This window comes from Alosa pseudoharengus, unplaced genomic scaffold (assembly GCF_046254945.1).
Source record: "Alosa pseudoharengus isolate Yale_2024_CS ecotype anadromous, Long Island Sound unplaced genomic scaffold, YU_APseudo_1.1 YU_APseudo_1.1_scf_21, whole genome shotgun sequence".
Lineage (NCBI taxonomy): Eukaryota > Metazoa > Chordata > Actinopteri > Clupeiformes > Clupeidae > Alosa > Alosa pseudoharengus.
In genome coordinates this window covers 30,739,300-30,766,705 of record NW_027468674.1, presented here as the reverse complement: position 1 = coordinate 30,766,705, position 27,406 = coordinate 30,739,300, and the positions used below count along the sequence as shown (strand labels likewise).

At 44.9% G+C, this 27,406-nt stretch overlaps 1 protein-coding gene across 2 annotated transcripts in view; it reads left to right on the top strand.

Annotated features, from left to right (window-relative positions):
* Positions 1-27,406, top strand: part of cyth1b (cytohesin 1b) — an 83,225-nt gene that overhangs the window by 7,301 nt on the left and 48,518 nt on the right. The window contains exon 1 of one of the 2 annotated variants that reach the window (XM_076298592.1): positions 8,750-9,340. The exons of the other annotated variant lie outside the window; for it this stretch is intronic. Within the exon in view, the coding sequence (XP_076154707.1) occupies positions 9,262-9,340 (79 nt within the window). The 5' untranslated portion in view covers positions 8,750-9,261. Of the gene's footprint in view, positions 1-8,749; positions 9,341-27,406 lie in introns of those variants that run through there. 2 annotated transcript variants of the gene reach the window in all.

The window sequence follows — 27,406 nt, the reverse complement described above, 5'->3', positions numbered from 1 at the left end:
CTAGCCATGGACCTCAGTTACACAATGCAAGGGAACATGAATCAGCCTATATTTGCACGAACAATAACGGACAACAGTTCTTCAACTTTGGCCCGTTAAAATGTGTATGAACAGTCTAGCGACGCATTTCATCAAGGCCCATTTGGACATGTCAGTTATTTGCACCACTGGTTACATGTAAAACAGCATTTCGTTTCAGACTACTGTTACTTAATTTGTGCATTAACAATAACGTTTCAGACTACTGTTACTTAATTTGTGCATTGACAATGAAGTATTACATGAACTAAAGATGACTAAAATCTTATGTAGAAGAAGAAACATTCACAAAAAATCCATCCATCCAAAAATGACCTTTGTTTTTGATAGCTGTTGAAAACGGCATGGAACTGACAGAGATGTTTTTGTTCATAAACAAACAAACAAACAAACAAACAAATAAATACATAAATAACATTATGCTGATACCTTTTGCTTTTCCCAAATACAATGTAGCCTACAGGTGTAAATGACCTTTCATCAATCAGTTGCCATGGATGAACTGTGATGAACTGCCCTACTTGTGATTGTTTAGAGATTTTAAAGGTTTTATAACAATGCTACATCTAGTTAAATATAAGGTAGTCATTTCTGAAGAGGAAACACTACATTCTCAACAACATACCATCAGACTAGGGGTGTAAAGGTACTTGTGTTGGTACTGAATCATTTAAGTATTGGACGCTAGGTTCAATGCAGATGTGTACCGAATGTACCGAATTAAATTTTAAACAGTGAACTGAAGTAGGATTTTTTGCGTGTGTGGACCATGTTTCAAATTTGTTTTCCCACACATACATATGTTAACTGTGTGTTTTGTTAATTAACACCGAAAACATTTGACACATTTTCCAAAATACTATCCCTGCTTATGTTTTGAGCATCAGCAATATTGCCAGTGAATGTTAGGTTAGCTGTACTTACAGGTGTACTGTACCAAAAATGACATAAACTGAACCGTGACTTGAGACTGAGGTATGTTAAAAATGTTTGTGTACTGTCAATTTCAATTTCAATTTTATATCACTTATAGAGCGCCAAAACATTGCACATGTCTTATGGCGCTTTACAGAGTGTTAAACAATCAGAGAAGGCCCATGAGTAACAGGGGCGAGGAAAAACTCCCTAGAATTGGAGATACATGTAGGAAGAAACCTCAAGCAGATCCACGACTCAAGGGCCTGACCCATCTGCCTAGGGTCAGTAGAGAACAGTAAGGTCTGTTTACATAAAAAATGAATAAGACACATACATTCACATAGAGAGAGAGAGAGTATAAGTATAAGTATATATACTCTTTTGATCCCGTGAGGGAAATTTGGTCTCTGCATTTATCCCAATCCGTGAATTAGTGAAACACACTCAGCACACACACACTAATCCCGGCGCAGTGAGCTGCCTGCAACAACAGCGGCGCTCGGGGAGCAGTGAGGGGTTAAGTGCCTTGCTCAAGGGCACTTTAGCCGTGCCTACTGGTTGGGGTTCGAACAAGTCCGAAGCACTAACCAGTAGGCCACGGCTGCCCCAAGAAGCTCACAATCAATTAAATTGTCTTGCCACGATCTGTGGAGCTTACAGACAACGAGAGAGAGCAGTGGAGAGAGAGAGATGGAGAGAGGATGCTCCTGGTAAAATCTAGTATTTCCTGCGGAAAGAAGCAGAAGGCCCTGTGGGTGTGGCCCTTACATATTAACAAGTCTGTCATTATTAAGCCATTAAGCTAAAGCTAGAAGCTCTTTACTGACTGTGTGTCTGATCTGAGTGAGTTGAGTATCTGAACAAATGAGTATCTGAGTTGAGTATCTGAACAAATGAATATCTGAGTTGAGTATCTGAACAAATGAGTATCAGAGTTGAGTATCTGAGTTGAGTATCTGAACAAATGAGTATCTGAGTTGAGTATCTGAACAAATGAGTATCAGAGTTGAGTATCTGAACAAATGTGTATCAGCATCTGAGCTGGGGTTCAGTCTTGGCAGATAGCAGCAGTGGCCTGATTAGAGTCTGAGAAGAACAGCAGTAAACTGAAACAGATGGAGAGATGCCACAGGCTCCCTCCAGAGCCTAGTTAGCTAAGTGTTTATTGGCCTTTTAGGTTGTGGTGGTCATCTTGTGGGAGTGTGTGGTGTGTATGTGTGTGTGTGTGTGTGTGATTTTGGGATGAGGAAAGTGGTCATCCTAGAATGTGTGTTGGAATTTTAATTCACGGTTGTTTTGTTGGTAGAGACTGCTAGTAGCTCCACACTGTATTTGGTTTCTCAGAGAATGTGACAGTTGTGCCACTGATTAGTCTGCTGAAATAAAAAATATTTTTTAAAGTTAAAGTTTTAATGATGTCTTTATGTCTTTAACAGAGTTGAATTAATATCCTAATGCAAAGATTATCTTACACAGGTAACACACACACACACACACACACACACACACACACACACACACACACATACACAAACACACTGCAGCACTTGGTGAACATTCTCACCTACCCTCTGCTGTATTGCAGACTTGCAGGTGTCATCCTGTCGTCCCGTGTAGGGCTGTGCCCTCTCACGGGCATCGCTCCAAGCCAGACTCGGGCTGGCACCGTGCCCACCTCCCGCCGCTGCTCAGCTCCTTTGATGGCAGCCTGGCATCCGCAGGGGCCGTGTCAGGGAGCGCGCTCACTGCCCTACTTGGTTACGCTGCCAGGCTGCGGAGGCAGAGGAGCAACAGGTTTATGTCAAAGCTGCTGGAGTGTGGAAACAGGGCTCAGGGGTGCGGCACGGTGATGAGGACCAGATAACAGCCATGAGCTGTGTGTGTGTGTGTGTGTGTGTGTGTGTGTGTGTGTGTGTGTTTCAGAATCTCTTAGCCAAGTCATGTGTTGGTGGATTCATTCTAAATGAGAGCATATTGCGGTAATACCGAGTTGGGACGCGGGACTTTCCAGGCACTCGTCAGTGTGTTTGAAGCCCACGCACACACACGCGCCATGCCCGGTGCCTACGCACACACACGCGCCATCATGCCCGGTATCCGTTTCTGTACGGTGCAGGTGCTCTTCTCTCTCTCTCTGCACAGGTGTCTTACCGTTTCTTACTGTGTCTATAGTGTGCCACTGAGCGGCCTTTTGCTGGGGGGGGAAACAGTATGTCTGTTCTAGGGGATGTTGCCCAATCACTAGGTTGTTGTGTCAGTTGCGGCTACTGCTACCTCATGGTGTCACAGCTGTGTGTCTGGGCTGCGGTGGCCTAGCTGTGCCCATTGCACTGCAAAAAATAAAATCTAACCAAATGTTATTAATCTTATATTACAGTCAAACAATCTATTTGGGATTGTTTTTAGTATGAGGAGACTTACCTAGCACTCTCTCGAAAGATCATTTTGACTTAATTTAGGAAGACTTTGACTTATTTTAAGGAGTCGTATCAAGACACTGGCAGACAAATTTGCTTGTTTTCAGAATGAGACATGAGACATGAGGAGTCAAACTCTTCTGAAATGAAGTCAAATGATCGTACGTGAAAGCACTAGGTAAGTCTCTTTATACTGAAAACAGTATTGACTAGATTTTTTGATCTTGATATAAGATTAATAACACTTGGTTAGATTTTATTTGATAAACAGTTTGTGCAGTGTGTGGAAATGCATCACAGCTCATCCTCACCACCAGTCTGAGTGTTCATTTAATAATCCAGGAGAAACAAAACCCTCTATACTAGAACAAATTTTTATCTCTGCAGGTTTACTGTAACTAATCAATCTCCTATAGATTCCTTCCTGACTGACCAAAGCTAGCAGCCTGGATTGCAGGCGTTGCGGCGGTGTGAGGGTCTGTGCTGTCCATGAGACTGACGGAGGAGAGATGTGTAGGAGTGTGTGTGTTTTCATGCTGTGCCCAAGTCTGTCCATTCACTGACAGGCATCACTTTATGTCGCCTTCCAAGAAGCCCCACTGACAGAAGTGTACAGAGCTGACATTTAAACTGGCTTTGAACATATCTCATTTTCTCTTCATCTCTCAGGCCTGAGAGATAGCTTGGGCGTGTGTCTGTCTGTCTGTCTGTCTGTCTGTCTGTGTGTGTGTGTGTGTCTGTGTGTGTCTGTGTGTGTGTGTGTGTGTGTGTGTGTGTGTGTGTGCATATGAGTATGTGTATGTGATTTTGTGTGTGTGCGTGTGTGTGCTTTGCTTTGCTGTGCCATTGGTTTAGATCAGTCAGTGACACATAACTACAGATGTCTGAAGTATGCAGCACAGTTGCAGACACATAGACTAAGATAAACTCACGCACACACACACACACACACACTCACACACACACACACACACACACACACACACACACGTGGCAGACAGTACCATTGGCCATGGGACGAAATCCAATATGTTCCATAATGGTGAACTCCACTATAACATCATTAAAATCAGCTTGTTATGATGTCCTACAGGAAGTCTAACTTCTGTTCTTCCAGTTTTGTAGGTGCCTTTGTTTCTTCAGAACTTTGACTAGAGGTCATTTTGTCACTGCAACAGCTAAACACTTTTGCAGTAAATCATGTTAGACCCTTTGGTGCCAAGTGGACCCAACCTTAACCCACGCTAACAAGGTTCCAGCTTACACTGTAAGAAGGGCGGGGGGAAAGAGAGGCTTTCTACTCCAACATTAGTTGTGAGTTTCGGAGGGGGGGTTGCACTAAGTCCTCTCCTATCAGTGTGTGGACAGATGCTGAGCGCTGGGCTCCTGTTCTGACCGAGGCCATTGGAGCGGTGGTGGCGTCCCGGTGTCCTGCTGGGCGGCTTCTCAGCGGCAGCACCAACACACGGGTCGGGTCTGGACGCACGCGGGGCCGGCCTGCCCCTATCAGCCGCGGCCCAGGCCACAGCCAAACAGCGCTGATGCCGGCGTTGCTCGCCCCCTCGCTTTGGTCTCGCTATCGATCGCCATCTCTTTTGTTCTCTCGTCCTCTCTCTCGTGCTCCGTCTCTTCAGCCTTTTAGCTTCTCGGGCGCGGGGAGATCACCCTGCGCAATCTAACTGGGTCATCTGGCCCCATCCTGTGTGAGCAGAGGCATGGGGAAGACTTTTTAAGCCACTGTGTTTAAAAGGCAGCTCACTGGGACGCAGAACACCTCAGGGATGTTACACACACACACACATACACATACAGATACATAGGGTGCTTGCCAGCTCTCTCGATCTTTCGATCTGGCTCTGTCTTCCTCCCTCCCTCCCTCTCGCTCTGTGGTGTGTGTGTGTGTTGATTTCGGAGCTTTATTGAAAACAGTTCCAGGAATTGCTGTCAAAGCAATATCAAGGTTAACCAAGGCAGACTGTGCTGGGTAAGGGAGAGGGTAGGAGTACAGTGTACTTCTAAAAACTTCCCTTCTGCTCTAAATTACTCATGTAATTCATGTCTTATAACAAACCTTTCCACCCGCCAAATGCACTCAGGGCCTTTCAATATACCGTAATTTCCCAACTATTAGCCGCGGTTTATACATTGATTTTGCAACATTTCTTCAGCTATGAGGTTAATACACAGGGGCAGTGAGTATGGTATTAATATGGTTTGCATATGGTTAATATTGCAATATGGTTGCATAAAACACTGTCCTGCGGTTTATGCACAATGCGGCTAATACACAGGAGATGACTGTAGAGCTCTGCCAGACCCCTTCCTATAGCTTTCTCTCTGCTGTTCTGACATGCCTGTCACTCTTGTGTTTTGGGATAAAAAAGAAAAAAGCAAGAAAAAAGGCTTCCAGCAGCATGGGTCATGTGTCAGACTGGAGGTGGGTCTGGGTGCTTACAGCCCCACTGGAGGAGTAATGAATAATTGTACTGCCTCATCTGTTGTGTTGGAGTGAAATATCGTGTGTCTGGGCGCTTTTGTTGTGCCATGAGAGTGTGATGTGTGTGAAGACACACAAAAGAGGAGAGGTGAATGCTTCATCATAACGCTATTGTTCTGAAGGCCGGGACTCAATCATTTCAGTCGCTTTGTGTGTGTGTGGTGTGTGTGTGTGAGAGAGAGAGAGAGAGGGAGAGTTTGTTTGGTGTCATTGTTTAGAGAGTTTCTATCATGGTGTTGTGAGGTAGGCTGCTGTCATATGTTGGAAGTTTTAAAATCCATCCTTCTTGTTCTCATACTCTATAAATAATGTACAAACATCAACTGTAAATGTATTTTAAACTATTTAAAAATATATAAAAAATATTTAATTTACAAAATGCTGTTGCTAAGCAACAGTGAACGCACCACAGAGACTCCTGTAGAAAGTTGCTTCCAGCCATTGAACTATTATCTACATGCCAGACACAGTGGAATTGCATTTCTGTGCACTGAGACATTGTTGTGTTTATCTGTCATATTATTCATATCATATTCCTCCTGTCAGAGCCTTTAATGCTTTACAAAGATACCGTAAACCTGCTTCAATCAAAACTCGTAGGTGCATAGTTAATAAGACTAGCATCTAGCTAGCTTGGGTGTTAGTTAACATACATTGCCATTATATAAAGGCACATCATATAGGTATTTACCATTTTTAATCAGTTTTCATCCTGGTTTCATCCATTTTGATGGCATTATGGTCATGTACGGATGGATAAAACACATTCCAACTTACCACTCAGGCAATTCTCTATGTACTTTTGGGATCCAGTTGCTGTTGTAATGTAAATGGGTCACATTACTGTAAAGGGCCAGTGTTGGTGTATTGTAGTGGAATTGTAGTAGAGAATGCTAAGCTGTTGCAGGGCTGTAGTGAGAGAGGGCTATAAGAGATCCAGCAGATGTATACGGTCTGTCACTCAACACCCAGCACAGGGAGGAAGAAGGGGCCAAGGGCACTGAAGGAGAACCACGGAGGGCACACCGGAACACGTGTCATAATTAGAGTCACCCAGCACAGCACAGAGTGCATAGGGCACTATAGGTCAGAGGAAGAGAGAGAGAGAGAGAGAGAGAGAGAAAGAGAGAGAGAGAGAGAGGGGTTTAGATGTCAGCTAGACAATGGGTTGAGAAACAAAGAAAGAAGACACGTGCACACTGTTTTCATCTCAGATAAAGCGATTTGTTTGTGTGTTGGAGATGTGATTATGTTTGTGTGTGTGCGTGTGTGTGTGTGTGCGTGTGTGTGTGTGTGTGTGACAGAGCGAGAGAGACATACAGAGATCAAGAGGAAGAGGGAGACAGACAGAGAAAAAGAGAGACAGAGAGAGAGAGAGAGAGAGAGAGAGAGAGAATGATAGAACACTGCGTGTGTCCTCTGAGACCCAGCATGGGCAGGAAGGGTGTAAACCAGCATGAGATGGGAGAGCCGGTGAGAGAGGGAGAGAGAGAGGGAACAAGGGAGTGAAGCAGGAACTGATAAACTAGGGAAGAGCCAGGAGGGGCCTGGAAACCAGGGTGGACCTTCCTCCCGGACCCTTGGAGAGAACCTTTTTCATTTCCTGTAGGAACCACCTCTGCCCAACTCATCCAACACCCAACATGCCACTAGTCAAAGTCCACTCTCATGACCACACACCTAGCACAGTTATTCAGCAGGACACTCAATAATTACTGAAGTTGTCAAAAAAGAATTTGACAAAAAAAAAGAATTTGGCCAGTGTAGAAACACATTCATTACTCAAACGCCACTGAACTTTCCAATATCCCTGTGTGATTAATTAGAGCTGAATGATTAATGAGGGAAAGTGTTATTGCGTTAGCTGTCCTGTGATGTGTGGCCTATTCACTGGGATGCTCCAGTGTTTCTCAAAACATTCAGGCATTCGGGGACGCCTATTTATAACTAGTGTATTTCATTCATTTATTTGGCCCTCTGGGTGCTTTTACACACACACACACACACACACACACACACACAGACAGACACACACACAGTCATACACAGATACACACACATAGATTTTACAAAGAGTCAAATTCATATTTTACACAATTCACATTTTTCCAAGAGGCAAAACACTGTAAACTATTTCACCAATCACTGGAAGAATGAGTCTTTCTTAAGAGGAATGACATGACTTGCTACCATAGATGGCTGCAGTGATAAGATCACCAGTGAAGTAGAGCTATTATTGACTTCAGGAGCTCCAAGGGAATGACTAAGTCCCATAATGTGTGTGCACGTATGAGTCTCTGTCTGTGGATGCAGCTATTATTACTGTACTGTAGGTATTTACACACACACACACACACACACTCATTATACAGAAAGACACACAACGTGCGTGTGCGCACACACAATACACACACACACAGACACACACACACACAGTTGTTTGTGGAATGGAATAACTGGGATTCCCTTTTCAGCTGTACGGTGGCTAAGCTGGCGGTAGCCCTGTGTGTGTGTGTGTGTGTGTGTGTGTGTGTGTGTGTGTGTGTGTGTAAGAGAGAGAGATAAGGTGTTAATATGTGCTCATCAGCATGGGTATCTGCACGTATGCTGTACAGCTCCACTAAGAATATCTCAGGGGCAGAGAGAGAGAGAGAAAAAGAGAGAGAGAGAGAAAAAGAGAGAGAGAAAGAGAGAGAGAGAGAAAAAAAGAGAGAGAGAGACAGAATAGGGGAGAGAAAAGCAGAGTGAGATAGGGAACGAGGGGGAGGGAGGGAGGGGAGGAGAGCAAACCCAGTATGACACAGACAAGTGTGTGACAGGGAGAGAAAGAGAGAGAGAGAGAGAGAGAGACGAGCAGAGTGAGTGAGGCAGGGAAGGGGAGCAAACGCCGCGTGAAAGCGAGAGTGAGAGAGAGAGAGCACAAATAGAGAGAATGAGAGAAGAGAAGGAGAGAGAAAGAAAAGGGACACTTTGGGGTTTTCACAGTGAACAGCTGAACAGCTCTGAGTAGGGCTGAGCCATAACGAGCCTTAAGGAGAGAGGAGGTGTGTGTGTGTGTGTTTTAGTGGAGTGGAGGTGTGTGTGTGTGAACGGAGAAGAGGTGTGTGTGTGTGTGGGGTAGTATTGACTGTGGACTCACTGCCCCCATCTTCAGCGCCACCGCGCGCACTGCTGACCAGCGGACAGGATCTGTGGAGGGGACCTCTCAGTCCGACGACCAAGGCACGGACAGACAAGGAACACTGGAGTTGTTTATTTACTTTGGAGGCTGCTTGAGAGCGGACACACACACACACACACACACACACACACGCACACACACGCACACCTGCGCAGGCATAGACTTTCTCACACTCAACACACACAACAGCACGCAGAGTGTCCGGCAGCATGGGGACGGTCAGCGAGCTCTGTGCCTCCAGCTTTCAGGCATTTCTGTGTCCAGCACTGCGTCCAGCTGCCAACACAGGTGCGTACTGCTGCTTTATCTGAAGAGCACACACAGACACACACACACACACACACACACACACACACACACACACACACACACACACACACTCATACAACCATTCATAACCACATGCGTACATACATAACTTACCCAGGGTATTCTTTGTGTGTGTGTGTGTGTGAGAGAGAGAGAGAGAGAGATTTGAGTGTGTCTCTGTGTGGTTATTTTAATTCCCTCTGCAATTTCAAATCTTCATTCTAAATATCTAAATGAGGTTAAGTTGCCACTTACATTTTCTCAAACTTTTATGTATGAAATGGTATAGGATAGCTGATCCACCTGTTTGTGTGTGAATCTTATAGTGGAATTGTAGCACTCTGTGAGTGCCAGTCTGTGTCATTGCTGCCTTTACTTTGAGTGACTGAGGCTCTGAGAGCTCAGTGTGGTGGTCGTGACTTCATCTAAGAAGAGTATGTAATGTAGAGAGAAAAAGACAGAAAGAAAGGGAGAGAGAGAGAGAGAGAGTGTACATGTAATTGAGCTTTGGCAATAATGTTGCTGAAATGTTCATGCCAATAAAGCTTTCTTGAATTGAAATTGAATTGAAATTGAGAGGAGAGAAATGGAACAGAGACCAGAGCTTTGAGAAATAGTGGAGCTGTCTGTTGTTGCCGTGGTGATGTACAGTGTCCATGGATCAAGCATTTGAGTGGCAGTCATTGTGTGTATGTGCTTATCTGTGTAAGAGAGTGCTTGCTTATTCAATAAGAGATAGATGTATTGTTTTGCATTTGCCTGAGCATTAATCATTTGGGTGTAGCTGTAACTGTCTGTCTTTCAGTAGAGCTGGTAGGATAAGAGTCTGGTCTGTTCTGAACAGTAGTCTTCTGTCTCCTCCTTTACCCTGTAACCTAGTTGCACTTCTGTGTTTGGAGGAAAAGATGACTATAATGGGATGGCTATCACACAATCTCGTTCTCAGGAAATTGCCTTAATGTTAGCTGTTCAGCCTGTCTGTGCCCATCCGCTCTCGCTTTCACTCTCTTTCTTTCTCACTCCCTTTCTTTCTTACTCTCTTTTTCACTCACTTCTGTCTTCTGTACACCAAGCACCTTTTGATGTTTGGTGTATTCATTGGGACCTTGGCATAAGAGGGTATATGTTTCAGGGAAGGACTGAGTTAGGTATTTAGTCAAAGCTTTCCAGTATCTGGTCTCAGATCAGTTGTTGTGGTCATGTATCTCATCATCACTGAATATGAGGACCGCCCTCAATGAACTTCTCAGAATAAATAAAGGCATAATATGCTGTGATTGCACGTGGGGGAATGTTTCTTGTTTGTAATCATGCTGCTGTTTCAGCAGGGATCATTGCTAAGCTGTTTTTTTGCTCTGTCTTTGAAGCAAGTGAATATGCCCCTGCTCCACACACACACACACACACACACACACTGTGGCACAGTTACATCCTCCGTCTGTGTGATTTTTGCAGTTAGGTCTGTGGTCTCTTCCATCTTTGAGGAAACTAAACTGTTACCCTCCAAATCCCTGGGGAAATCATCTGGTGGAGTGTTATGACAGTTCCAGCTATGAGGTGTTTGCTGGAATGATAAAGATGCGAATACTTGGAAAGACCTCTCTCACTAAATTACCACTGAAGACGGTACAGAACTATCAGTCAGCTCCGACACTTTCATAGAAATACCGGTAGCACAAATGGCCTATGCAAGATTTTGTTTTTGCAAAGTACAACAACATTCCAAAAAAGTTGGGATGCTGTGTAAAATGGTCATAAAAAAAGAATGTAATGATTTGCAAATCCTGTGATCCCTGTATTTTATTGAGAATAGTGCAAGGACAACATATCAGTTGTTGAAACAGAGACATTTCATTGTGTTTTGGAGAAGAGATGTTCATGTTGAATGTGATGGCAGCATGGCAGGGCAGGGACAAGCACATGCATGTTCTCATGTATGTTGCTGTCCCTCTTCTTTTAATAACAATCTGTACATGTTTGTTATATATATATATATATATATACAGATATAGGATTTCAGCTGCTCACCAGTCTGCCAGTCTGGGGTCTCGTTTGCATGATGCACCCAATTTGACAGGTCTCGACTCCAGCCAGGTCATTTTAGCTCCAGGGCTCTTTTACTATGGAGCAGTACTGTTGTGATATGTGCAGAATGCAGTTTGGCAATGTTTTTTCTAAAATATACAAGATGTTGTCTGGATGGCAGCATACAGTTGCTTAAAACCTGTATCATTCAGCATGAATTGTGCCTTTCCAGATCTGCAAGCTGCCCATGCCATAGCCACTAATGCACCCTCTTTTGAACTCGGTGCTAATAACAAGTTGGATGGTCCCTGATTGAGTCCATGATTTCCTAAAAGAATTCCAAATTTTGTTTGTTGTAATCACAGGACAGTTTTCCACTTTGCCTCAGTCCACCTGAAATGAGCTCGGGCCCAGATAAGATGGCGGCATTTTAATGTCTAAGTATGGTTTGTTCTTTGCATGGAAGAGCTTTAACCATTATTTTTGGATGGAGCACCACAATGATTTTCTTTACAGAAACAGGTCTGGTTTTAAAGCAACACCAAAGAGTATTTTGTACCTTAAAATATTTTTTCCAAAATCGTTTCAGTGGTTCATCAACTCGTAACAGGGTGAACGGCAATTCTGCATTCACTTCGCGGCCCTCTATCGGCTATAACCGCACTATGTAAGTTTGCCAGATCGGGTAGCGGATCTGTAGTTCGATGGAATGAGACATAAGAAACTACAAATTTGACTTGCATCTGATGTCGCAATACAACATACTTTTATAAGTCATGCAAAATATTCTATCTTGTCTGTGGACATCGTTATTTGCAAAGCCGGTGCTGGATAAACAAATAGCGTGCGTGCGACAGAGGGAAAGTTCTTTGGTGTTGCTTTAATGCTGAAACCAAGGGCATTCAATATTGTCAAGCCCTGTCCTTTGTTTACAAAGATTTCTCTAGATTCTCTGAATATTATGATGGTATTATGTACTATATGATGACATCCCCCAAATTCTTCACAATTTCATGTTGAGGAGCCTTTTATTTTTGCATTATTTGCCCATACATGTTTTCACAGTGTCTTCTGCGAGACTGTCTCTCTGGGATGCACTTTTCATACTCATTCATAGTACCTAATTAGTTGTGAAATGCTCTTCCTTGTATTTTCGTTAGCATTGCAAAACTTTTCCAGCCTTTTGTTGCCCCTGTCCCAAGATGTGTTAAAATTCAAAATGAGCTTATGTTTCCCCAAAATAGATATGTGATATGTGATATGTCGATGTCCTTTTTGCAAGTAAATATAGGTTCAGATTAGCAGATTATTGCATTCTGTTTTTTTTTTACATTTTACACAGCGTCCCAACTTGTCTGGAAACGGGGTTGTATTTTGTACTGGTCTACAGTAGTTACACTCTTTATAACTATTTCAGTACAGTTAGGGACTTGTGGGCGGCAGGCTATATGTTGATCAGTCATCCTCCAACTCAGCCCTGGAAAGGACAGCTGACCAAGGCTAATGCCATGTGTCCTTTTACAAGTGGACATGGTGCTGCCGGGAATCTTCTCTGTCTCTGTTGGAAGTTGTCCCAAAGCAGACACCCACAGACGTGTTTATCAGGAGGACGTGCCAACTTAACGGCACATTGCACCTGCTGCCAGGCACACCCACCAAACACCCTCTTCACAGCGTGCCACGCAGCCTGAGATAAAGGGTGCTCTTACTGAGGAGTACACTAAGCCTGTTAAAACAACACACTTGGTGTGCACTTCCTGGTTTGAGAAGGATCTTTGTGTTTGCCAGTCTTACTGTGTAGCAGGGGACAGTATGGGGTTCCTTAACTTTATTGTTAAGCAGGAGAAGGATCAGGAGAGTGTCAGGTAAGAGGCCTGCGTAGGAGAAAAAAACCACTCCAAACCCACCTGCAGTTATCTTTCAATAAATATAGCTCAGCCCTTCAAACACCCTCCTCTTTCTCTCTCTCTCTCTCACACACACATACTCAAACACACACTCACACACACACACACACACACACGTGATCCCACCCGGAGCCCTAAGTGCTTTCTGTGGAGCTCCCAGAAGTGTTTAGAGCGCGGCTCCCCCGCGGTAATGAAGGCAAGGGGAGGATGAGGGGGCTGATTATGGCGCCAAAGCGGAGTGTTCTCTCCCCTCAGACACAGAAAGCCAGCGGCACAGGCAACTCCATGTGAACGCCTGGACAACACGTGAACGCCTGGACACCACACCACACCGAACCGCACCACACATCACGCACGCTGGAGCCAGGGGAGGAAAAGGCTTCAGGAGCAAGCTCAACAGCCAAGGAGAGTTAAAGGTCAACAAGCAGGGAGAGTAGGAAGGAAATGGATGAAGACGCAGGTGGAGACGGAGACAGAATGTAAAGCAATGAGTGGAAGGAATGAAAGGGAGAGAGAGCGATGAGACCACAGTGAGATGGAGGTGTTGAGTATAAGAGTGAGTGAGTGAGGAGTGGGAGGACCCTGGTGTGTGAGTGATTCAATGAGGCTGGGGGCTGTAAGGATTACTAATGTTAATGATGGTGACTCAGTGAAGATTTCAGTCAGCCTCCCAGAGCAGGTGCCATTTATCATCAGGACTCTGTCCTGCTGAGACAGGTGTGTGTGCGTGTGTGTGTTAGTTTTTTTGTACCCATGAACTGAGACCAGAGGCATAGGCTACTGGGTTTACAATGCTGGTATCTAAGATTGTTTGTGTTCAATAAAAAATCTATTGTAAAATGTGAACACAAATAAAGGTATTAAAATGTGTGTGTTAGACATGAGAACACTTATTATGCTGTATTTACAGCCCTTCAGTCCAGTGTGTCAGCCTTGAAGTGACCTGAATTTATAATTCATGTGATGAGGACATAGCAGACAACATTCCTCACTGTCCTTTGCTTGGGTAGCATGGTCACAGATCCTTCTTCAGGTGTGTGCGTGTGTGTTTGTGTGTGTGCATGCATGCGCATAATGTATATGCAGATGTGTACTAAATGCATTCCTAATGAATGTACAGTGTGTGTGTGTGTTGTGCTCTACTCTTGAAAACTCCCCCCAGCATATCGGACACTACCCTGCATTGCAATCCCAAAACCTTGCTAGTGTGTTCACTGGGTGATCAGTGCAGCAGATGTGCAGTGAAGGGAGATAATGGAGGGGGACAAAATGCCAATAGGTTCTCAAGTCGGCCCTAACCCTAGGGCTGGGCGATATATCGGTATTACGACTACGACCGATATATTTTTGAAAACGATATGTAGTTGAGACAATATCGTAATACCGGTATTATGTCAAATAATGGGCCATTTTATCAAAGCCACTTGCTCTTCTGTGTTCAGACCATTCAGATAGCCGCAGCTCTGCTCAACTGCGCCCCTTACGTGTGCACGTTCTCCCTCGCAGCACTACAAACTTTCAAACATGACGGACACTGAGTCAGATTTTGTTTACCTTGATCAGAGGTTGGTGCTGATGCCTATTCCGTCGGCACATCAACGGCTAGACCCAGAATTCTCGTTGTGAAATCAAAATTCCACTGGAGCAACAAGCGGTTTTGTACACGCAGAAACACTGTTTAGCAGCTACAGCTCTTCGACTCACGGTAAAATGTAATTTTTGGTACATAGCCTAGCTAATTTAAATACACTGATGAATGCTTGCGTTTAGCGACAATAGCAGATCTAAAGTCCTCAGGGAGACAACCTAAACGCTGATTTTATTAAGAGGATATGCACGCGACTCGCGAGCAGTTAGGGCATCATTTTTTATGATTCCTGAAACCCCATTCAATCGTGCATAGGGATTTTTCTTACGAACCGGAACATGCAAAAATGAACGCATACAAAATGACGGTAGCCTCTATCACACTCTTAATGAGTGACTCAGTTACGTTGTTTAAGTAGCCTAATTCTAAAAAAAAACATGTAGCAACATGTCTAGGCCATCATAGTCTACATTTGCTTGTCATCTAGGCCCTATCAAACCCTTACAGGTAAAAAAACTGCATTGTGTGACAAAACTGCAGGTTTTTTCAATATTGTTGTGCCCAAAATAGCCTATTACATTGTGCAGTACAATGTAGGCCTGCGTCGTCAGTCAGGGTCAACTTTTGGTCTTTTGTTATTTGCACAGCTTTATCAGAGCAACTGTAGCCTATGCCTATTGTAGGCCTATGTTATTGTTTACACTTTTTTGCACAGCTCTGTTAGAGCAGTCTGAAATTAATATAATTAAAACTGGCTGTGTTGTCATAATTGTTGTGTTGAGTGAATATATGAAGCACTTCGCTCTTTCTGTTTGAAATATCAATATCGTATCGATATCGTATATCGCCAATCAGCCCCAAAATATCGGGATATCAGTTTTGGTCCATATCGCCCAGCCCTACCTAACCCTGCTTACTTGTTTTGACAAGTCATGAAGTTACTGAATATTGACTTCAAAAAACACCTTGCTACAATGTGCTTTATACCCAGTTATCACGTACGTGTTTCTTTAAAGCAACACCAAAGAGTTTTTTGTACCTTAAAATAATGTTTCCAAAATCGTTTCAGTGGTTCATCAACTCGTAACAGGGTGAACGGCACTTTCTGCATTCGCTTCGCGGCCCTCTATCGGCTATTACCGCACTATGTAAGTTTGCTGCATCGGGTAGCGGATCTGTAGTTCGATGGAATGAGACATGAGAAACTACAAATTTGACTGGCATCTGATGTCGCAATACATCGTACTTTCATAAAAACATGCAACTTATTCTACCTTGTCTGTGGACATTGTTATTTGCAAAGCCGGTGCTCGATAAACAAATAGTGCGTGCGACAGATGAAAAATTCTTTGGTGTTGCTTTAAGATGCAATAGTTGAGGAAAACTTAACAGGTGCATTTGCTCTGTGGCTTACAGCTGAAATACAATGTTTCAAGGCGTCTGTGCTATTAAGCCTTTGTGATATGATATGGACCTGCAGTAAATCTCTGGAGTAATATTTTACCATATTTTTCAGATTGCAATAACATTGTTTTGATTTGATTGTGTGTGTGTGTCTGTTTGCGCGCGCAAGTTCATGAGGCAGTATTTTGGTGCTTTAAACAATTCCGCAAAAATGACTTTGAGAGGCCGGTGTGTGTTTTTCAAGCTATCTAGCTGGCTTCAGCTGAGTGGGCAGTCATTTTCTTCTGCCCTTTATGACAAGGTCATTCCATGCTCAACTCAATGCCATTGGGTCTACCTGACTCCTCTGCACACACGGGTTTGGGTTTGGCACCCACCCTGCCATCTCCCTCTGCAGCCCCTGCCTGAGTCCCACTGTTTGTGCTCCCAGCCATACTGACAGATGCTGGATGTGCGCTACTTAGACCTCCTTGCAGCAGTAAACAGCAAGAAATGCCATGGGACGACCAAAAAAACAAAACAAATGTTTTTAACTCCAGTTCCTTTCCACAAGAAGAGCAAGCCAGACGTCTTTTTCAACTGTAATGGGCTCTTGCAAGCTGGAAATTGCCACAAAGCTCTGTTTTAAAGGGTATTGTATGTATTCAAGTTTCTTTTGTGAAGACGAGCCAGTTCCCTTTTAACTGCACCCACTAAAATGGAAATAATATCTTGTGGATTATATGCTTAGTATGTGAATGGCAGGTTGTGTAGAGTCCAGTGATTTCCCTGTAATTTGGGCTTTTCAGAGTCGGCTCTTTGTTGAGAGGCCTGACACAAGAGACCGCAGTCAACGCCAGGCAACATCTCAGCTCTGAGAGAGAGAGAGAGAGAGAGAGAGAGAGAGAGAGAGAGATGGTAAAGCCACAAATGGAATACAATCACACCAACCCACACATGATGTGATCATCAAAACAAGGATCTGTGTGTTTGGATGTACAGTAAGCTGAAAAGAATGGCCAATGTGCTCTGGAATAATTTACTTTTTGATGACTTTTGACCACAGTCTGTAAACGTGGAATTAGTAAGTACATTCAACAATTTTGTTGGATCTGATCTCTGCTATTTTATATACCAAATGCACCAATTGATCAATGAAAGGTTGTTTTTTGCTGTCTAGAAAGGTAATTTATCTAATTAGAAGCATTAAGGCTGTCTGAAAGCACACACACACACACACTCAGTCATAGAAACACTAATGCACAAAAGATGGAGTAGAAATGTAAAGGACAATAGGGATGAGGGACGGGTGATTTTGAAGGTGATGCCACTAGAGGTATCAGATGAAGTGTTATGTGAGTGGACTCACTGATTAATCCAATGAACTGAACCTTGCATTTTGCTGAAATGGAAACACACACACACACAGACACACACACACAGACACACACACACACACACACACGTACATCTGGCTCAGAAGGAATGTCTCCTAAGTCACTCACTCTGCCCATTCTGATTCAGTGTCCTACATGCGCTCCACAGTCCTGCTTTACTCAGTGCTCTCTTCAGCTCTCCATTAGATCACCAGAGGACTCCTTCTGTTTATGTGCCTTTATTCTCTCTGTGTGTGTGTGTGTGTGTGTGTGTGTGTGTGTGTGTGTGCGCACACTTGTGTGTACTAGTGTGCAGTGAGTAATGAGCTCATAAACCAGGCTGCTTCAGGCTTAGTTGCTGCTCACATCTGCTTTAAAATAAATACACACTCTCACATGTACACATTCTCAAGCTCAGAGTTTCTCACACACACATACACACACACACACACACACACACACACATACACACACGCACACGCACGCGCACACAACAAAACAAACACACACACACAGAGTCTCACATATATAGCATCCTTTCACACACTGGCTTAAAAGGAAATGAAGATGAATGTGTTCACAGGGTTTGGATCTGACTCAATGAGAATCGTATCACGTAACACGTCCACTCTGTGACGTCTCACATGTACAAGTTCACAACACGGCTCTAGTAGCACTAACCCAGGCGGAGAGGAGACTCGTCCCCAAGCTGATATCCTATTCCTGTGAAGTGCGCTGGGCTCCTACACGTGAGTTGAGAAGCTCAGGGCGGCTCCCAACACCCCCACACACAGTCTAGTGTCGTGTGGAGAATTTGTGTACAGCTCATTGGGATTCCTTCTCAACCCTCCTCTTCTTCCCTCTCACTCCCCCTCTTCTCTCTGTCTCTCTCTCTCTCTCTCTCTCTCTGTCTGCAAGGCTTAAAATTCATTTTTCAAAATGGGGGGGAATTCCCCCCTTAGGTTATTCATGTAGGGGGGATTTACACAATTTGGGGGGGAGGGGGGGGGGGGGTCGATTCTGATACCAAGTCAAGAATTGCGATTTCGATACTTCTTCGATACTTTTTTAAAAAAGTGTTTCATTTTGGGGCCCCCACCACCCTGACGTCATCAGTAATATATACTGTAGTGGGATCATTCACAACAGTGGACATCCTAGATTCTGCTTGACTCTCTCCACACACACAAACACACACTGAAAATGATAGCTTATGTGATATGTTTCTATCATATATTTTTGAATTCATATAGAGGGTATTTATTTAATAATGCATTTTTTAAAGTATAGCGTTTTACTAGTAATTACTAGTAGCTAAACATATTTAGTAATTTGAATGCCTCATATTGACGTTTAACCTGTAACACTTAGGCATATCTTTAATGTGGTGTGTAGGTCTAATTGAGTGCACATTGGTGATGAGTAGGTGTAATTAGCCTCCCTTCAGCCTGACGGTTTTAGGCTAGTCGCTAGTGAATAAAAGTTGTGCATAGTGCGGTATGTGGATGCAAATCATTATGTTTTCTATGTCATTAGATACAATAAATGTTCAAAAAACTAACATGTCGAAGACAATCTTTCTGGGATCAAGTGTTGACGTGACCTGAGCTAGCAGGATAGTTACCAAGGAGCTCTTTCCAGATGTAAAAGTTTGCCATGGTTGCGTAGCCTATTTGCGTAAGCGCAAAGTGGTTCTCTCTCTCTCTCTCTCTCTCTTTCTCTCTCCGTGTGTGTGTGCGTCTGCATGAGGCTATGTTCAATTCAACTCGGTAGTTGATCAGTCCGGTCAATAGCACCGCATTCACGCCACTTAATGATTATATTAACGTCATCAGACAGGCTGTAAAAGTGTATGCGGGAATTTCTCGCATTATGATGGCTAGAGTTGCGGGACTTGAACAAATTATGCGCAATACCCGCAATCCCGCAGTGAAATTTAAGCCCTGGTCTGTCTATCTGTCTGTCTCTGTCTGTCTGTGGGTTGTGGAGTCAATGGCACGTCCCCCTGCAGTCAGAGCTGTGCCCATGCAGTAGGGTTTTATAACAGGGCTGTCTCTCCTTTTCTTGGCCTGATATTTTAGTAGCAGTGCAGTTGCCAGGGGCACCTGTGACACCTTCATTACGTCCCCACAAATAGCCTGACGTCTCCTGATTTCAACTCACCTCACCACACCACACCGCACCACACCTCATCACACCACACCACAGGTTCCATTTATTTTCACGTAAAGAAAAAAGCCACAAATCTAATCTATCCGCATCTACCATCCCTCCCCATCTGTCTAAAGATGCACCTAAGTCACTGCCACCAACTTCCCCAGCAGCCTCTCCAGTAAGACTATGCCCTGCTCCTCCATCTCCACGCTCCACACCATTCTAACCCAGTCATGCTGCTGAGATCCTTTAAGTCCTAATGGCCACGCTGCTTCTTGCCTTATGTGCGCGCCACAGCCTGGGTCAGATTTGGCTATTTTTATTTTCTAATAAGAGGAGATATGAAAAGGGGGATTTGGCTGCCAGCTTTGCCTCCCCCTCCCCCCCCCCCCCCCAACACAGTTGCTGCCTCTGGTCTTTAAATGGGCATGAGCTCCATGAGCTCCTGCTCTCAGCCCTCCCCACGGCCACGAGCCCCGAGTGCAGGCAGCAGCTGAGGAGGGCCGAGCCAAGCCGAGGCTCTGGGTAACAAATAAGACAGCAGCGCAACTTATTAGCTCCCGCTGTCTCACCGAGCGCCCCACGCCATCGATCCCGTGCCAATTAGCCACGCGGCGCCGTGCGTGCTTATTGTGTTTGTGTCGGCGGGTGGGGGTGGTGGGGTACTGGTTTTTGGGGGCGGGTGGTGTTTGCCTGAGAGGACATGGGGCTGATGATGATTTACTGGCCAACTCCCCAGTGGAGGATGCACAGAGCCACAAAATAAATGAATGTGATGCAGAAGAGAACAGGGTGGAAACGGAGCAACAATATCTGTGCAGGAAATGATCCCTCCCTCCCTCCCTCTCTGCCATGACTCTCACTAAAACAAACAGCCTTCATAGAGCTGTCAGATGTGCGTATAGCTGTGCTAATGGTATGTGCAGATATGGATTACCGATGCTACCACTGCCAACAGAGGAAACTGTTCAGTGTTTACTATCATGGGTAAATTAGGGGCTTTAGTCATAGTAGAGGCGATAGACCTGCCATTATAATTACCCCTTGCCTGTTGTGTGCCTGTGCCTATGCACACTTTGAATACAATTATGAGGCTGTTATGTGGGTAGCTACATTTGTCACTAGCTGACCTGAACAATTTGGTACAATTTGACCTTTCCATTCATTTAGTGTGAGTATGACTTAGTACTATGAACACAAGGTAATTGGCCATATGTAATCATCCATACGACACACACACACACACACACACACACACACACACACACACACGTTAAACAGTGAGCATGCATGGTGTCTGAACCTCATCAGGCTGTCTGTTTGTTCCCTCCATCCCTCATTCCCTCAGTCTCTGTTGTAACTTTGCCATTATGCTCCTGTCTCATGTCACACCAGGTGTTTAATGAAAAAGGCTCTCTCTGTCCCTTTTGTGTGTGTGTGTGTGTCTGTGAGAGAAAGAGAGAGTGTGACTGTGTGTGTGTGTGTTACAGAGATTGTGTGTTTGTGTGCATGAGAAAGCAAAACGTTTCAAGGGAAAGATTTAAATTGCGAATTTGATGTGGAAGGAAAACCAGTACTTGTTGAGGGAAGCTGCTTATAAAGATGTTCCTCTTTGTTGATGCGTCCTTCACTATCAAACATTCCTCAAAGACTCAGACCTCCCAGCAGACGCTTCATGCATTCTTGTGTTTGTGTGTGAAATTAATGTTTGTGGCTGAAATTAGTGTGAGAGCAAGTATGTATACTAGTGTGTATGTTTGCGTGCTTATGTCATCCAAGAATCTCTCTTGTCACATCTAATTTAAACTGCCCACATTCTCCACACACTCACACTCTGAAAGAGTTGAAAATGCTTTGGACGAAGGCTGTTTTTGTGGCGTTGAAGCTGCTGCTGTGAAAATAGAGGATGATTTCCTGCCTTTACGCCAGCTGGTTTCTGTCCACCTCCATCAGCGCTGCTGCTCCGTCCTGTTTGCTCCGGGCCCGTAGCCTGTCCAGAGCAGAGCGCTGGACTGGGGCTGAGGTCTGATTGGCAGGGAGGAGGGGATTTCATCCTGGTCAAATCCGCCAGCTGATCCCACAGCTGTAGGGAATTCACTGTTTCCCTCCAGCCAGCTCACTGACAGTGAGACACTCAGAGACACACACACACACACAGACACGCACAGACACACAGACACAGACACGCACAGACACACACACACACACACACACACACACACACATTTATAGTTTATGACACACATCAACACAGTCACATACATTTCTAATGTTTCACATTCGAACACACACACATACACACTTACCTCACACCCATATTAGACGTCCAGACATACCCTTAATCCTAGAGTTAGTCTTTGACAAAAACTCCTTATTGCCTGATAAAATGGATGACCTTTTACATACCAGTAGGTAGATTATCTGGTTAGGTGTCAGGGCCGGTGAGGCCAGGTAAGGGACTGTGGAACCAAAAGCAGACTCAGAAGCTGATTAAAGGTTAATTAGGTTTTAATGTTGAAGAACACAAAAATAGGCAGCCAGGCAAAACCACTTGGTAGGCAGAGTCAACTTAGTAGGCGAAAAAAGCACAGGCAGCAGTACAGGCAGGGCTCAAGCAGATCTCCAGAGTGGCAAAAAACAGGCAGAGTTCGGTACACAGGTAGGCCGCAGGCGGTTAAGCAAAGGGGCTAGGCAAGACTCACGTGTTAGAACAGGCAGAGGTCTGTAACAAAGAGCAAGCAAAGTCCAAGCAAAGGCTTCCAAAAAGGTTCGGGCAAAATCACAAAGTCCAAAAACAATCCTTGGTCTAAAAACAGTAAATCCAGCAAGAACATGAGACAACGCAAGAATCCACACTGAAAGACGTGACGATCTGGCAAAGACTGTTCCACATGGCATGGCTTAAAAGCCATGGCTGACGAGGAGAGTGGCAGCAGGTGTAGCGGAGCAAACACAGGTGATTAGACGCCTCCCTTGTCAGTCAACCAAAAGCCAATGCAGAAGGAAAACCCGGACCGGAGCAGCAAAGGCATCTCAAGTCACAGGCTAGGAAACGAGGCTTCTGGACCGGGTTGTGACAGTACACCCCCTTCCGACGGACGCCACCAGGTGTCCCAGTCAGGGCCTCTGGATGCTGTTGGTGGAACTCAGTGATCAGGGTACGGTCTATGATGAACCGGACAGGAACCCATCTGCGCTCCTCTGGACCATAACTCTCCCAGTCAACGAGGTACTGGAAGCCCCTGCCTCGACAACGTACCTTCAGGAGCCTTCTCACCGAGAACACCTCACCACCCTCAACAACCCTGGGAGGAGGAGGACATCTGGAGGGTGGGGATAGGGGGCTAGACACAAGGGGTTTTACTTGGGAGACATGGAATGTTGGGTTAATACGCCGCATAGTCAGAGGCAAGGTAAGTCGAACAGAGCAGGGGTTGATTACCTTTGAGATGGAAAATGGTCCAATAAACCTGGGATTCAGCTTGCGGCAGGTGGACTTGAGAGGCAGATCACGAGTGGAGAGCATTACCCTCTGACCCACTCTGTACGCTGGGGCTGCTGAACGATGCCTGTCTGCCTGTTTCTTGAAGGCATCTACTGAGCGCAAAAGCTGGGTCCTGGCCCGAGACCAAGTCTTCTTGCATCGACATACAAAAGCCCGGGCTGAATGGACTGCCACTTCCTCCTCTTGGGTGGGGAACAGGGGAGGCTGATAACCCAAACAGCAGTGGAATGGGGAGAGACCAGTGGCAGACGTGGGCATATGCCACCCAGGGAAGAGTCTTGCTCCAAGAGGCAGGGTCCTGAGAGGTCATGCACCTGAGAGCTACTTCCAGCTTCTGGTTTGCACGTTCGGTCTGTCCATTTGTCTGGGGGTGAAAACCTGAAGACAAGCTGGGAGAAGCACCAATCAATTTGCAAAACGCCTTCCAGAATTGAGCAGAGAACTGTGGGCCCCGATCAGATACAATGTCAACAGGAAGGCCATGCAGACGGAACACATGAAGGGCCAGCAACTCAGCTGTCTGCTTAGCGGAGGGTAGCTTAGGCAAAGGGACAAAGTGAGCTGCTTTAGAAAAGCGGTCCACCACAGTCAACATGCATGTATTACTAGGGTTGGGTATCGTTTCAATTTGAACGATTCCGATTCCAATTCCGATTTCTTATTTCGATTCCGGTTCCTAACGATTCTCGATTCCGATTTTTTTTAAAGGCAGGGTCAAAAAAAGTTTAGGATATTTTAAATGAGCTAGCTAACCAACGGTCTTTCTCAGGGTATCTGCACATTTTCCAAGTGCAAATTTAAAGACTTTTAAGACCTTTTCAAGACATCTAAATGAAAATTAAGACTATACCACGGCAAAAAGATATATAAGACTGTTTAATGCAATAGTTTTTTTTTCCTACTAATTTTAACCCCCACCCCATTTTGGATGTCTACAGAAGTTACCAAAAATATTTTGGCGAAAGAAAATAATTGTGTGTGAATTACCTTCACAGCTATAAATGCCCAATTTTAGGGTCTGGACTGCTTGCTTTTGAAGCTGGCTGTACTGTACATATTTGGTTTTGCTTACTGCTGAGGCTGTTCTTCACCTGTGTCTGTAGTAGCCTAGGGCTACTTGCCAAAGACATGTGCACTGGACTGGATTCCCTTAAATATTTTTTTCAAAGTTAACTAAGCTATTTACATATTTTAATAAGCCTACTTTATATAATTTACTATGTGCATCTATTGTCCATATGCAGCACAGCAAATTAAAGTTAATCCACTACTTTACATTTTGCATACCAGTTGTATCTAAACCAACCAAAGCTTGACTGAAACATTGTAAAACCATTGACTTGTTTTAAATTAATTAAGAGACAGGTCCTCTTCGCATGATCCTGCTGAAAACTGCTGGTTTCATCTCAAGCACGCACATTATGAACGCACGTATTTTTATGTAGCAGTCGCCGACATTCAAAACATATGCGGTTATATTTCACAACTTTTGCTAAGTAGGCCTAGCCTACTGGGAAACGCTGGCAAGCAAGCTGCTGGCAGATATTACAGGTAGGCTATTATAACTTAGACAGATATTTTCTTCCCTAGGCTAGGCCAGCAACACACGCTGGAAAGATGCAAACAGATCAACTTAACATACCGGTATACAGTATTTCCTCCTGATTGCGAAGCACTGCACATAATTTCACCAGCAGTCTTCGCGTCCATAGTTTGTGAAACGATGCTGCGTCCGAGCAAAGACTTTAGATGCCAAGCGCAACTCCAAAAAGGAGAACAAATAAACGTCCGGCTTGAGGCTGCGCCGGACGCCGGACAGGGCTTTTAAAACCCATATGTCCGGCCTAAATTCGAACATATGGCCAACCTATCGCTAACTGGCTTACCAACTCTTTCTCCCGCTCATTCTACCGTAGGCTCCCTCATTCCACGTAGGCTACCCTGTCTATCTCTCAGGCCTCAGCTACACCACGAAAACGCCAGGCATATTATTTTGTACATAGGCCTACTGTATTATTACCGTTTTCACACCTTTAACCAAACCCGTGAAAAACATCTTCACTCTGTAACCACTACACTTCCTCCCGTAGCCTAATAGCCTATCACGTATACAATTGCGTTTTAAATACACGAAACTGGATGGAGACATCACTCGCTCTCTTGCACTCGCTGGCGGTCCCATTCGCACATTTAATACCTCTCTTTCGAAAATTCAGTTGTAGCCTATTTAAGACTTTTTAAGGATCCTCGGGAACCCTGCTTTCTGAATGAAATAGTCTGACCTTCTCCATGAATTTTAATTCTATTAACTATGCGCTTCTTCGTTGGTGTTCAGACGTTTCTTCTTCCTGTCGGCAGACTGGGAATCGAAAGTAGGAATCGAAATTTAAACTTTTGAACGATTCCGGGAAAATCGCAAAGATAGTCCCGGTTCCAACCAATACTCGATATTCGATACCCAAGCCTATGTATTACCATGAGAACTAGGGAGCCCTGTTACAAAGTCAATGGCAATATGTGACCAGGGACGGTGAGGGATGGGAAGGGGCCTTAGGAGGCCAGCAGGAGGCCTGTTACCTGTCTTGTTCCTGGTGCAGACGTCACAGGCTGCCACAAAACTCTGGACATCCCTCTTCATGGACGGCCACCAGAAGCGCTGTCTGACCAGTGCCAGGGTTCGAGAAGCCCCAGGATGGCAAGCAATTCTGGAGCTATGCCCCCTTTCCAACACCTGAGACCAAATAGAGAAAGGTACAAACAGGCAGTTAGCTGGTCCTTTACCTGGTCCTGGTTCCTGATCTTGAGCCTCCCGGACCAGGGTCCCAATGTCCAATAAGGCTGCTCCCACCAGGCAATGGGAAGGAAGGATTGTTCCCGAGGAGGGCGTGTCCTGAACAGAGAACTGTCGAAAGAGCATCTGGCTTGGTGTTCCTGGATCCTTGACGATAAGAGAGGGAGAAATTAAAACGGGAAAAAAACAAGGACCACCTGGCCTGTCGCGCATTGAGGCGCTTGGCTGTTCGCAGGTACTCAAGATTCTTGAGTCTTGAGTACCTGCGAAGAATCTTGAGTACCTGCGAACAGCCAAGGAGGGTCAGCTCCCTCCAGCCAATGCCTCCATTTCTCTAGAGCCAGTTTAACAGCCAGCAGCTCCCGATCTCCTATGTCGTAGTTTCTCTCTGCTGATGAAAGACGGCGAGAAAAAAAAGAACATGGGTGAAGCTTGTTGTCCTTAGATGATCTCTGAGACAGAATGCGAGAATAGGGGCCGTAGTAAATCTCCGCTTTAGATCAGCAAAAGCCTTCTCTGCCCTCTCATTCCAGTGGAAAGGGGTCTTGGTGGAAGTGAGAGCAGTGAGAGGGCCAGCAACCAAACTATAATTCCTGATAAACCGCCTGTAAAAATTAGCAAAACCCAGGAAACGCTGGAGTTCTCGCCGTGTGGAAGGAGGGGACCAGTCAACCACTGACTTCAGTTTCGAGGGATCCATCTGGATCCGGGAGGGAGAGATGATGTAGCCCAAAAAAGAGACTGAGTCCTTGTGGAATTCACACTTCTCTGCCTTGACAAAAAGTTTGTTCTCCAGAAGCCGCTGGAGAACCTGCCTGACATGGATCCTATGGTCAGCAAGAGAGTGTGAAAAAATTTAAATATCGTCAAGGTACACAAAAACAAAAATATTCAAGAAATCTCTCAATACGTCATTTACCAGAGCCTGAAAAACAGCTGGAGCGTTGGTTAATCAGGGTGTTGAAGGCTGTTTTCCACTCACCCCCCTTCCTAATCCTCACAAGGTGGTAGGCATTTCTTAAGTCAAGCTTTGTGAACATCTGGGCCCCCTGGAGCAGCTCAAACGCCGTTGACATGAGAGGTAGGGGATATCTGTTCTTAACAGTGATGTCATTCAGTCCACGGTAGTCGATGCAGGGGCGCAAGGAACCATCCTTCTTCCCAACAAAAAAGAAGTCAGCACCAGCAGGGGATGATGACGGACGAATGATGCCAGCCGCCAGTGACTCTGAAATGTACTTGCTCATGGCCTCCCTTTCTGAGGGAGAAAGGGAGTAGAGTCTACCCTTAGGTGGAGAGGTGCCTGGAAGGAGCTC